This window comes from Astyanax mexicanus, chromosome 12, assembly GCF_023375975.1.
Source record: "Astyanax mexicanus isolate ESR-SI-001 chromosome 12, AstMex3_surface, whole genome shotgun sequence".
Lineage (NCBI taxonomy): Eukaryota > Metazoa > Chordata > Actinopteri > Characiformes > Acestrorhamphidae > Astyanax > Astyanax mexicanus.
Genome location: NC_064419.1, coordinates 17,031,773 through 17,045,497, shown reverse-complemented (window position 1 = coordinate 17,045,497; position 13,725 = coordinate 17,031,773). Strand labels below are relative to the sequence as shown.

At 35.0% G+C, this 13,725-nt stretch overlaps 1 protein-coding gene across 3 annotated transcripts in view; it reads right to left on the bottom strand.

Annotated features, from left to right (window-relative positions):
• The window catches only part of lmx1bb (LIM homeobox transcription factor 1, beta b), an 80,497-nt gene extending 70,700 nt beyond the window's left edge, over window positions 1-9,797 (bottom strand). Inside the window, exons 1-3 of one of the 3 annotated variants that reach the window (XM_015605511.3) lie at window positions 9,360-9,797; window positions 5,463-5,588; window positions 4,376-4,571 (exon numbers count right to left, since the gene is read on the bottom strand). In XM_015605511.3, coding sequence (XP_015460997.1) covers window positions 4,376-4,571; window positions 5,463-5,532 — 266 coding nt within the window. In that variant the 5' untranslated portion in view covers window positions 5,533-5,588; window positions 9,360-9,797. The other 2 variants (XM_015605510.3, XM_007247979.4) reach the window with 2 other exon arrangements.
• Between the last annotated feature and the right edge of the window lie 3,928 nt (window positions 9,798-13,725).

The window sequence follows — 13,725 nt, the reverse complement described above, 5'->3', positions numbered from 1 at the left end:
TTTCCTTAAATCAGTGCATCACTGTTAATATTGTACTGTATAATTTAATGCTCCCTGGATCTGGCAGTAGTGTTTTTTTCTTTAATATTTTAATATTTTCTTTAATATGTCCTATCTAGAGGTTTTTCAGCTCTTAACTGAGTGGTGGGTGATGTAGAACTATTACTTTAGATTATTTAAACTTCCTTCCTATTAGGGGTGGGTGATATGGCCCTAAAATAATAATATCACAATATATCATGGTATTTTTGCGATACTGATACAAACCCTGCATTAAAAAACATTATTTCAAGAATACACTACTGCAACAAAATCGAAATACTAATAATGCACTCCACATATCTGCATATATCCAGGATTAAAGTAAAATAAATGATACTAGACAGATATAATCTGTCTCTAGTAGATATATAATGGGAAATGAGAAAAGTGTGATTTTTTTTTTTTTAGCTAAAAACAGCAAAAAAGTAGTACCTTGACAATATTCAAAAATGTTGGAGATATTATTGCGATTACAATATGATATGGCACTGCCCTATTTTCTATTTCTTACATACATTACCTACAAAAAAAATAGAAAGTTTCTGGAGCAAATCAGAAATCAAAAAGGGGTTGTTTCACGGCTTGAATCCAAATGTGCTTTGAAGTTTTTATAGGTCATAGTTCTATAAAGAACCTGTAAATAATGCATTCAGAAAAAGAAGGGAAATGTAAATCATGGTAAAAGAGACATTATGACGTGACGTATCATGCGGTAGCAAATACTGTACATTACAGTTAAATATGTGTGTTTAGCATCCACCGCATCCCTGTGAGTCAGGAGAATCCACAACTCTGGTGATCCAACAAACACACACAAAGCCTAAATCCACCCCAGTCAGCATTAACTCCACGTCCCACGTGCCGAGCAGGGCTAATTAAAAAACAACACATGGCAGGAGGACACTCCCTCGACGTTAAAAAAACATCCATCAGCACACCGGGGAACATGTTCTCAACTTCCTACTCAGAGCAAAATTGCTCCTGGACAACACAGCCAAGCTTAGCCTTCAACAACAAGAACAATATATGATCAGACCAAAAGCTCCAGTTTTACAGAGAAATAAAAGTGTGTCTCATGTGAAAAATATGAATATAATCAAAATAAATACTAAAATGTACAAAATGTACTAATAATAGTAAAAAAATATGGGGAAAACCTCCTGTGCATTAATAGATAGTTATAGGGGAAATTGGGAATTAGCAATACCTCAATGCTGCACAGAAAAGCAAACCCAGACCACAACCAACCAACAAACACACACACTGCTCTGGAATAATAACAGAAATCACAATACTGAATCACAATTGTCTCTCAGGGGTTTTACACACACACACACACACACACACACACACACACACACCACACACACACACACACACACACACACACACACACACACACACACACACACACACACACACACACACACACACACACACACACACACACTTAAGGCCAGCAATCCTACTCAGGTGATTCCATACATGCTTAAATCGCACTATAGAATGGAATTTTAGAATATATTTAAGAATATATTGGTCATTTTATACAATTATCTTCATGAAAATATACTACTACTAATAATAATATGAAGAGGAGTACTAACACTACACAGTACAATTTACAGGATAAAATGTGATATTTAACAATATACTATTTTAATAGTGTTAATATTAATTATACTACTATATAATAATAATAATAATAATAATAATAATAATAATAATAATAATAATAATAATAATAATAATAATAATAATGAGAAGAAGAAGAAGAAGAAGAGAGTACTAATTCTACACAGTACATTTTTCAGGATATAATGTACTACTAAACAATCTGTTAAAAAGTGTTATTAATTAATAATTGCCGTAGTGTTATTAATTATTGTTACTAATATAATAATAATAAAAAAATAATGATAATAATAATAAATCCCCTGAAAAAGTTCCATTACAATTATATATATGCATAACATTGTCAACAAAATAGTTACATAATATAATTGAAATGAATGCTTAGTAAAAGTGAGGTATATTGTAACAGTAATATTTTGTTTCCAAATCATTTTAGAAATGTATCCTTCAAGAGATTTTTTTTTGTTACCAGCCTGAAGTGTTTTAATATCACTATTCACTATATTTAATAAACGCATGATTAAAACGTTATTTATTCAGACCTACTGGTTGTGTTTTGGAATTGACGTCTATGAAAAACTTTAACACACGTTCACGACGTGCTGAAATAACAGCTGTTATGAAAAAAAGTAATTCCAAGAATAACTAATGATCATTAATTTACCTGTATGTCATTAAATTTAATATGTGTTATGTTTTGTCATTACACATTATAGTACATCAAAATCTGGAATTGCAGCATATGGATTGTAATAATAATAATAATAATAATAATAATAATAATAATAATAATAATAATAATAATAATAACAATAATAATAATTTACTGTGTGTATATGTACACATATATGACTTTAGGGGCAATCCTTAAATTATATAATTTGCTTTTGATGCCCCGAATTATAGAAGGGCTGCAATTTGGGTTTAAAAACAGGCCGTAAATCAGCGCGTGAGGCTCCTGCTGGAACCAGCAGCGGAGAGGCGTGAATATGAAGCTCCGCCGCTATTGTGATTTATGTCTCTAATGATTACAGCGCGTGAATCAATCGATGCTGGGATGTGATTAGGCAGAGATCCAGCCGAACGGCCGCGAGCGTCACGCCCTGAGCCACAGGCTCTCTGCGCGCGCTGACAACTACAACCTAAATGAACGTCATAAAAGTCCAAAAGGTGCCAATTACATCTCTAAGTAGGCCGTCAGTGCAGATCAAATAAACAAATGAGCTGAACCAGGTGAGACAAGAGTGTGTGTGTGCGTGCGTGTGTGTAGAGGTAAAATCACACACTTATACACACACACGGTTTACTCTGAAACAGAAGAAAACGCGCGCTCACTGATTGGAACACACAAAACATACGAAAATAAGAAGCGATTATTATTTAAGCATGAATAATTCGCAAGAAAGGCCCTAACAACTTGTTTATATTGCATTGAAAATATTTAAAAATCTAAAATGATTATTTAAAATCCGCAAACGGGTTTTTACTTTTGGGAAATGTGTCATGGAATGAACAGAGAGGACACACACACACGAACACCCCAAAAGGTAAAGGAACAATCGTGCACACACACACTCCTAAGATAAAGGGTATGTTTTAAATAATTCCACAGTCCATTGTATATAAAGGAGCTCCTGTTTGTGGCCTGCAGGCATCTCCAGAGCTTCAGCTGGAATTCTCATTCTCTCCACTAACTGCTTTACTCAGGTCGGCCTGCTGGGAGAAGGAGCGGGTGTAAGGTCCTGCAGTAGATACAGCGCAGGCCTGCAGTATTGTTTGTTTCTGGAACTGAGAGGAGCTCCTGCTAAGCCCATGATAAACCTGATGCTCAAGCACAAAAAAAACGCCTCTTTCACACGACGAGGCCGAGCTGAGCGAACCGCAAAGCGTTAACGCAGAGAATACGATATACAGCACAGTAGATACCCAACACCCACCCAAACACACACATACACACCCACAGCTCACATCTCCGCTGTGCAGGCAATAGTAAACAGAGGAAAACAATAGTTATCTAATATTACGGAGGTAATTAGTCTGTAATTGTCAGTCAATAAAACACCATAGCCTCAGTAGGCCTGTTTGTTTTCGCTTTTAAAAAAAAGTGACGCTCAGCATGCTCCCTAAAATATTCTCAATACTATATAACCCTACTGATATTAATACGAATTTTAAACTAAACGCAAGTCAAAAATAAATAATAAAATATATATTCGCAATTATAAACGTCTAGATTTTAGGTAATAAATAACGCCCGCTTGTTTTAATAATTCGACCACTTCCTTTACATTTGGAAAATGTGACCAACTGCCCAAAAACATTTACTGTTCTCCGAGGACTCAATGGGCCTCTGTAGCCCACTGACCATCACTGAGCATGTCGATGACAGGTGGTCAAATACTCGCACTGAAGGCGCTCAAATATTTGGAGTGTAAGCGCAAAGAATATATATATAAAATGAATACAAATATAGCCTAGTAGGCCCTACATTTTGTCAGCAATGGACGAAAAAAAGCAGTAAAATATTAAATGTATTACTTAGTGCCTTGTGAACAATGATATCCCATTGCAATAAACTTTTAAAACTGAAACGGAATCAATCAGTCCACGGAATGCACACACACACGCCTGTGCACTGAGATCACATGCAGCAACCAGAGGAAGTGTGTAAGGCCTATAGAAGAAGCCGCGCTCTTACTGTTGGTAGTCGTGCTTGCAGTAGAGTTTTCGCTCGCGCAGGTAGCAGCTGGTGGTGAGCGGCTGCTGACACACAGCGCACTGAAGACACTCCTCGTGCCACGAGGCCTCGTTCACGCGCATGAGGAAGCGGTCAGATATGGGCCGTTGGCAGCCCTCGCATACCGCCTGGTGATGATGATGATGGCACTCCGGCCCTGGATGCCAAACAGAGACACGCACACACACACACACACACACGTACATTTTCAGTTATTCTATCCAAAAAAATGCTACCTATATTGTTATAATGTATCATTTTTTTTTACTTTAGAATTAATTACAGTAATTCACGTAAAAGCAAAAATAAAAAGCATTAAGTAAACTCAAGAACAATACTCTAACCAAATAAATTAACAAATAAATAAATAAATAATGCATGCAGGATGAGCGATCTGTAATTACACAACTAATCCCCCATCTCAATCCTTTAGTGTTATAAATAAATAACATACGTCTTAAATAAACAAAACATAGCTTAAATAAATAGATGAATGAATTATCAGCACCAAAAGCGATCTAACCTAAACAGACACCACCGCAATGTGCGTAATGATGTGCGCAAATAAAGCTGAAATAATGTGAGTGCAGATTTAAATACATAAATAACAATTTTAACATCTGCAAGTTTAAAATAAATATGAGCACTGGACGTGTACTCGTTAATACAATACATTTTCCTTATGTGCGACCGCTTGGCAGATTTAAATCATAAATAAGTTTCCAGGGCGTAATGGGTGGCAAAAGTTTGGATAAAGTTTTGCAAAAAAAACTTTGATGTTAATTTAATAACACACATGCAGAGGTTATGGGCAGCTGACCACTGAGCTCTACAGGTATACGGTATGTAACTTCTACGAAGGTGAGACGCAGGATCAGGGAAAGCAAAAATGCAGCAAAAATATTTGGATGATTTCATCTATTAGAACTGAATATAGAACTGTTTTCTAAGACTTAGCTCGGACAGGAGCGTGCGCGTGCACTTATAGAACAATGTTAGCTTTCTGGACACTGCATGTAACCACAAACAGCCCTTAGAGGCTCCTTACCCAGCATGACTCCGAGAGTAGCCTGGCCTGTCCGCAGCGGATGGTCTTCGATTTTGATTCCGTCCAGCATGTCTGAACACCGCGAGCCTTTCCCCACGCAGAGGCGCCGCTGCAGGGACTCAGGACCTGTTGCAATATCCATAACAATATTTTGTTCGTCAGGCATTTTCTCGCTTCAGATTCCAGAACTAAAGCCCATAAACATCAGCTGACAGCACACAGTCTCAATTACTACCGAGAAACAAAATAAAACGCCCGTTTTTACACACGTCTCACTACGGCTGTCACCGGCAGGGCTGGAGGGTTTTTCGCTTCATTAAGAACCTCACGGTTTTGGCGTCGAGGCTCGAAGAGTGAGAGAGATAAAGAGAAAGAAAGAGATGCAAAACTTGATCAATCACCTGCTAATGAGGAGTACGCGCGGCTGGACAGTGTTTTTCTACTTTGCACCGCACAGAAGTTTGGTTGTATCCGGGCCGCTGTCCTGAAGTGCACAGAAGGATCCTCCCTCTCTGAACGCAGACACTCGAGCGGCCTCGCGCACCAAAACAGCAACAAACGAGTAAAATCCAAAACAGTGCGACTGAGATGTCACGGCTGTAAGCGTTTAAATGAGTGTGCCATTGAGATCCGCCGCGTTCACGAAGCCCTAAGCCTGAGAGGAGCTGAGGGAACCCCCCCCCCCTCCTGTTTCTGCCCGCCTTCAGAGCTCCCCCTTCACTCCTGCGCGCGGACGCTGCTATTGGTGCAGAGTTGCTGTCCTCAACACTGAGAGCGCGAGCCTCCGTCCATATGAGGAGACAGAGAGAGGAGAAACGAGGAGGTAAAAGCATATAAAAATTCAAAGGTAAAGGCGTCAGAGGAGTACCGTGGCAGCAAGAGAAAAGCAAAAAGAGAGAAAGAGTAAAAAAAATAAATAAAGGACGAGAATAAATAATAATATATTTATATTAAGAAAGAAAGATGGGACACAAGGATAAATAAGAAAATATATATAAAAATTAAAAAGGCTAAAGAAAGGGATTATTTAAGATGTTATAGTAAAGGTACACATTTTGTTAAAATCTAAATCACGCATTATATTACATGATGTAGAACATGCGTATCTCAGCTTTCCGTTTTTTACATAGTGTGCATATAGCAGTTGTTCTTTGTTTTAAAAATATTTCACGAGGAATAGACGGACTAATAAAAATGCTCCAATATGACTTAAAATATCGTTTTACTAAAAATCATTGGCTTTCATTAAAAGTTAAGAGACGTCAATATTTTAGAGATACTATAGGCAAAAAAATGGCAAAAATTAAACACATTAAAGAACTTTGCCATTTTATTCTCGCTAATTTAAAATGAAAAGCTCGTTTTCACAATAAATTAGACATGTACATTTTAAAAACATTTAAGATAAAACAATAAAAAAACAGCTACGAGAATGTAAATAACAATATTTTAACAATTATATTGTAAAAAAATAAGATGCGTATTATTTTTTTTTATTATTATTATTGTTATGAAATGATAATGTTCTAGATTAATCTGCAGTAAATGAAGCCAAAAATTAGAATTAGACGCTTTTATTTGAGCAGGGTTTTAGTGGGGAAAGACTCGCTGCTGTGTGCTGAAAAACTGCGCGCTTTGATATGAGTCAGTGAAGCATCGTCCCCTCGCTCTTTTCGGTCTTTCAGCCTTTGTGTCCATCATGAAGAACTTCGAACCTTCTGACCCGCATGTCCGATGCACCTGGAGATCAGGGTCGATAAGAGCAGGGCAGCGAGGACTACAGGAAGGGGCGGTCGGGGCGGTGCTGCGATCCCACCATCAGCACAATTAACTACATCAGATTTAAAACATGAAAAAGAGGTGATGTGAATTATGGAATAATTTGTCTTTATTTATTAAATAAATATTTTAGAGATCTTAAAAAGCTAGAAGCTCATCGAATTAAACAAATGAATGCTCTGAATTATGCACAGTTCATTAACACATTGGTGAATTTGGTAACTGGAATTTATTTAGAAAGGAAATAGTGGTTGATTTGCTTTATTTGTATTGTATAAAACAAATGTGTATTTCGGCATTTAGAGATGCAAACCGTTGCTTTAGCGCCATTATTTATTTAACAACAAGTAAACGCAATATCTCTAAACAGCGATGGTTTCTCGGTGGACTTTTAGAGGAGGAATTTCTCTGTTTGGACTTTGCTAGTGAGGAGGACTCATATGGTGGACCGTTTGATTTCAGAGCTACCTACATTACTTTCTAAGCTCTTATTCATTTCACATGTTTTTGGCTGTCGCTGAAATTGAAGGTTTCACCCAAACTGCCTCCCCATTATTTAAAATAACTAGGAACTGTAGAGAGCTATTTTTTCTGCAGCCATTGCACTTCGTTGTACACTCAAATCACAATTTGACTGTACATTTTGGATTTTACACGAGTAACAGCAAAACAGACAGGAGCTTTGCGTGTGTTATAGGCAACATCACCTTGACCTTGTCTTGGTATGTTTGGGCCTATACCATGCACACACACACAGTCGCGCGCGTCCACCACCACCGCCCTTTAAAGAGCACCTCTTTTTAAGCATGCTCTTTTCCAGTCTTCATATGATTACCCACAGACAATAACCTTCGCGCGCCTACATTAGGAAGCATCTTAGTGAACGCTTCCACCAGTTAAGGTCTTTCTCCTCACAGAAACTGATATATGTAGTGTGATAATGTCTCTAAAACGGAAAATAAAATCATGTAATTAAACATTCGGTATTATTTATCACTCGGTGTTTAAATCCAGTGGCTAAAACGTCCAAGAAGGCAAATAAATAAAAAACCCAACCTGTCATGGCACGAAATCCGAGAGCGGACGGACTATTTGCATAGCTTAAAGCAGTTAAACACGCTTCTATAGTTTATTGCATTAACCTGTGTTTTTTGGAAGGAAAGCGCAGGAGTAAAATGACGGGGTCAGTCCGGTGCGTCACTGTTGCTGTTGGTATTAATAGTATTTTATATAATAATTATTAAAACGGTATAGTAAAATTTATTATTTTAATTACACATTTTTCATACAGTGCACAAAGAATGCCCTAAATGTACAAAACCAATGGGAGGACGTACTCTCTAAAATGAGAAAATGTGAAAGTCAAAAGACAAAAAAAATATATATATTTGTTAATAAAAGCACTGTTAATACGGAGCACTCACGTTTTGTTTGTAAAAAATGAATATATGTACATATATGTATATGTACTATATATATATATATATACGTATATATATATACGTATATATATATATATACGTATATATATATATATATATACGTATATATATATATATATATATATATATATATACGTATATATATATATATACAAATATATATACGTATATATATATATATATATATATATATATATATATATATATATGTATATATATACGTATATATATATATATACGAATATATATATATATATATATATATATATATATATATATATATATATGTATATATATATATATATATATATATATATATATATATATATATATATATATATATATATATAGTATTTTTTACAAATTAAGTGCAACTACTACGATTTCTGTCACCCGGCCACTACGACCACCTTTACAACAACAGCAACAACAACAACTATAATAAAATAAAAATAATAATCATAATAATAATAATAATAATAATAATAATAATAACAATTTACAACTTAGTAACACCACAAGTGTAGTCAATCAGTCAATATTAATTATTAATATAAGCTCAGACCAACACAGGGTCTATAATGTATATAACCTAATAATTATTATAAAATGAAGAATTATTCGAAAAATAAAATCGAAGACCTTTCAACGCTGTGTGAACAGAGAATTGCTTTACCTCGCCGTCATGGGTTCGCTTCTTCTCTTCTGTAGTGGCTGTGAAGAACGCCCCTGTGCTCCATTATCTACTGAGCACACTGCGCTTCGCCCTCCATCGGCTAAAGTTTGCACTGCATCGCAGTCAGGCAAAGCGCTGGCATGGTTTCACCATAAAGTGACTGACAGAGTAATATAGGCACGCGATGGACACCAGCAGTGATTACAGCCATTCAGAACGTACGTGAAGATCAAATCACAGCCCACATGGACTCTGCGCTCATGAACCCTCTCTAGATTTAACCTCTCGAAACAGTTCCATAGAAAGGTGCTTTCTGTTTTTTTAAATGCCCAGTTAAGTGAAATAAGTTAAAAAAGATCGTCAGCTCGTGACAAATGAGCAGCGCATGTGTGTGTGTGTGTGCGGAGGGAATTTGGCCTGGCTTTTGGAACCGACAGTCACTGCTTTACGAAGTGTTTCATAAAGGCAGACCTCACTGGATAAGCATAAAACCAATCAAAGCGAACGCCTCGCGATGTTTAGAGGGTCCCCCAAAAAACCCTCTTAAGGTTTCGTCATTTCTGACACTTTGAGGCCCAACGCTTTTTCAACCTGATCCTGGAAATATGCAGTGCGATTGTGCACGCGAGAACCTCAGCCTTTATACAGACCGAGCAGGGCGAGTAATACACATCACAGAAACGCATTCAGAAAAAAATCTTACTGAGAAAACCCTACTCCTCATTATAGGTTTCCTCCTCTATCGCATAATGGGTCACCCGCGAGCCGCCGCAGGTGTGTGACACGTGCAACACTCACTGTGTGCGCAAGGTAGAGAAAGAGAGAAAGAGAGAGAGAGAGAGAGAGAGAGAGAGAGAGAGAGAGAGAGAGGGAGAGAGGTAGAGAGGGAGAGTGTTAAATTAACCCCAGTACAGGCCCTAAATACACATCTTTGCTACAGTTTGGTAGTTTCAGTGTTTAGTTTGGTTAAAGAATCCGGATTACTGGGAGTAAGGTAAGAAGAGCATGAGCTTATATGGGAACTATTACAGTATTTGAAGTTAGAACATTAATACTATATATATATATATATATATATATATATATATATATATATATATATATATATATATATATATATATATATATATATATATATGTGTGACTTTGGCGAGTATGGATTAGTAAGTAATAAATGAATGAATCATTATCTAATTAATAAACATTAGCGTATATTTAAAACAAATAAAACAAGTAAACAAGCAAATACAAGAGCGAACAATATGTACAAAACTCCTCGTATGTATTTGCTGTTTAAGTAATAAGCAAAATACCAAATTTAATAAATAGATAAATAAATAATATTGAATAAAGAAATAAAGCGCACAATTTAAACATCTTCATAGATTGTGTTGTTTGTGTGAATTATAATACTGCATGTCGTTATTAGTTTAATTTTGAAGGACAGATCCGGCAGTGGGTCTGAAGTTCATGATTAACTAATATATATGTATAACCGTTAAAGGTAAAGTTACCGATTTTAGATACGAAAACCTAACACAGGCCTATATTATTATTATTATTATTATTATTATTATTATTATTATTATTATTATTATTATTATTATTATTATTATCGTTATTATTATTATTATCGTTATTATTATTATTATTATTATTATTATTATTATTATTATTATTATAAGAAGAAGAAGAAGAACAGTATTAAAGTTCAATAATTATTATATCGTTAATAACAATTATTATTGTTAATTGTTACCCTTTTCTAACCCCCCATAAAAGTTAAATAAATATTAGGGCTTTATGCAATTAGATCTCAGTTAGGCAGCAATAATGCAATACATTAATTTAATTTGAATGGCAAAACAAATCGCCACTCTGATGCAAAAATATCAAATTTCAGAAGAAGGAAAATATCTTCTTTAATTTATACAGAAGCTAACGTAAAAATATTCCACTAGTTATTTTGTAGCATTTCTATATTCTCATTCGTTGTGAAATTAGGACTCGATACAATAAAAAGATCAACTGCAACATTAAAAAAGTTAAGTCTGACTTGGAGACGGAGGTTTTTGCCCGACACGGTATGCCGACACAAGAAATATTTAAATAAACAAACAAATGAATAAATAATTGAATAAATAAATAAGCAAGAAATAAAGATATAGGTTTATTCTATGTTCGTAACTCTACTTTAATACTTATATCTTTAATATTAATCCAGCGGAAACGTATTATTTATTAACTCGTCAGTAAAATAAATAAAGGAATACATGTATGAATGAATGAATTAAATTAATAGAAACTTTCACAAAGCATACTTCTCCAGCCTTCTAAACATTCGTCTCTCATGCTGCGTGTGAAAAAGCTCCAAGACGTAATATTCAGTGGCAGTATTGAACACTATTTATGTATTTTTTGAATTGTTTGTGTGTGTGTGTGTTAGAAAAAAAATAACTTAACGGTAACTAATTTCTTGGCACAGTTTGTGTAACAGACAGGTTAAGACCTAAACTCGTTGAACAAATCCTGCAGCAGAGAGCAGAGTCGCGCGCTCGGCCGCGGCTCACAGAGACATACAGTAAACTACACTTTGATGTCTGAAAACGCTTTGATCTTTTAATGAGTGTTTCTGAACCTCTGCTCTCTTCCAGCGAATTCTCTTAAGCGCTTTCTAACAATGCTTTCTGATCATTAGAAATCCTTTGTTGTATTTTCTTTTATTTATACTGTGTTAATTCTACCTATTTCAATCGCATTTTTATAGATGTTTTACACACACACACACACACACACACACACACACACACACACACACACACACACACACACACACACACACACACACACACACACACAAACACACACATATATATATATATATATATATATATATATATATATATATATTACTCTTATGCAGTAAGATAAATACATTCGGCTTATGCTGTTCCTAGGACTGTCGGGCTTTAATATGGCTTAGAGCCGAAGAGTCATTGAGGTTCAGTATAATGTAAATGTCGCCCCCATGTGGTTAATTTAATTTTTACGAGTCTTCAGTTTTTCACACAAACATCTCTTAGTTGCTGGCATTTTCAACGACTTAGTTTTATTGGTTTTCATTTGAAGTGTTGGCAAAAAAAGTGTTAGTTTTTTACAAGCATTTACAGTTTCAGAAATTCATAATGACCTTGGAGCATAGGCAAACTGTAATTCTGTTTAAAGCTAATTTCTTAAACTGTGAGTTTCTCAATTTTCACACTAGTTAACAGATACAGTTACTTCACACTTTTCCTTTATTGCATCACATTTACAGCCAACATACGCTGATACATAAATGCAAAACATTGAAAAAAACCCCAAAAACATTAATTTAATATGCCTTGTGATATTAACACAATTAACTCTGCTACTGTGAATGATATGGGCAACACTGATACTTCAAACTGATCTAAAATTATTAGAATAAACTGAGCTGTGCTTATTTTACACACATTTACTGACCTGCACTAAACATACTGCTATATTAAAGATTTCTATTCTGATCATAAGAATCTGAAACACAGTTAAGTTTCTGCTTTCTCACAGCCCTTTGTCAAAAAAGCACAATATGAACAAAAATATTTTTGTTCATTTTTTATGTTTACTTTAAAAATAAATCATGTAATTTATTTTAAAATACAATATATTAAAGTGTTATACAATAGAAGACCAAAACAGTTCTGTTGCATGCGAAGATTAAAATGTTTAAAAAAAGGTTTGTATGACAGGAAGTGGAAATGTTATATAAGTTTTCAATGACATCATACAAATATAATACTCACTGTAAAAAGTTTCTTGTGAATTTTACATTACGTTAACAGCTAAAAAAGTTTTACCACAAAATTACCACAGTTCAAATGTAAAGATCAGTAGAACAGTAATTAACTATAAATGAATTACAAAGTATTACAGATTTGTTAGAGTAAGTTAAATACAATATTGTAATAATCATTTACAATAACTATATGTGCTTAACATGCTTGGGATATTCAGCTGCCAATGAAGTACTGTAAAATTATAGCTAGAGATGCACTGTAAATAATTTCCCTGTAAATGAACAGTAAAATACTAGCAGCAGAGACACTGCAAAGTTACTGCACTGCAGTTCTCAGCCAGCATGAATTTACACTTTACTGTAAAAAAGGTAACTTGCTCTTATGACCTACAACACTGCAGCCAGACAGTCAACAATTATTTTAAATATACCTGAATACCCAAAGGGAAGGTAGCCCTGTTAGGTAAGAGTACATACTGATGGTGAGTAAGGGATAGGGGGGACACACCCATTATGTAAATAAATTATGTCAGGGTCCAATAGGAAAGA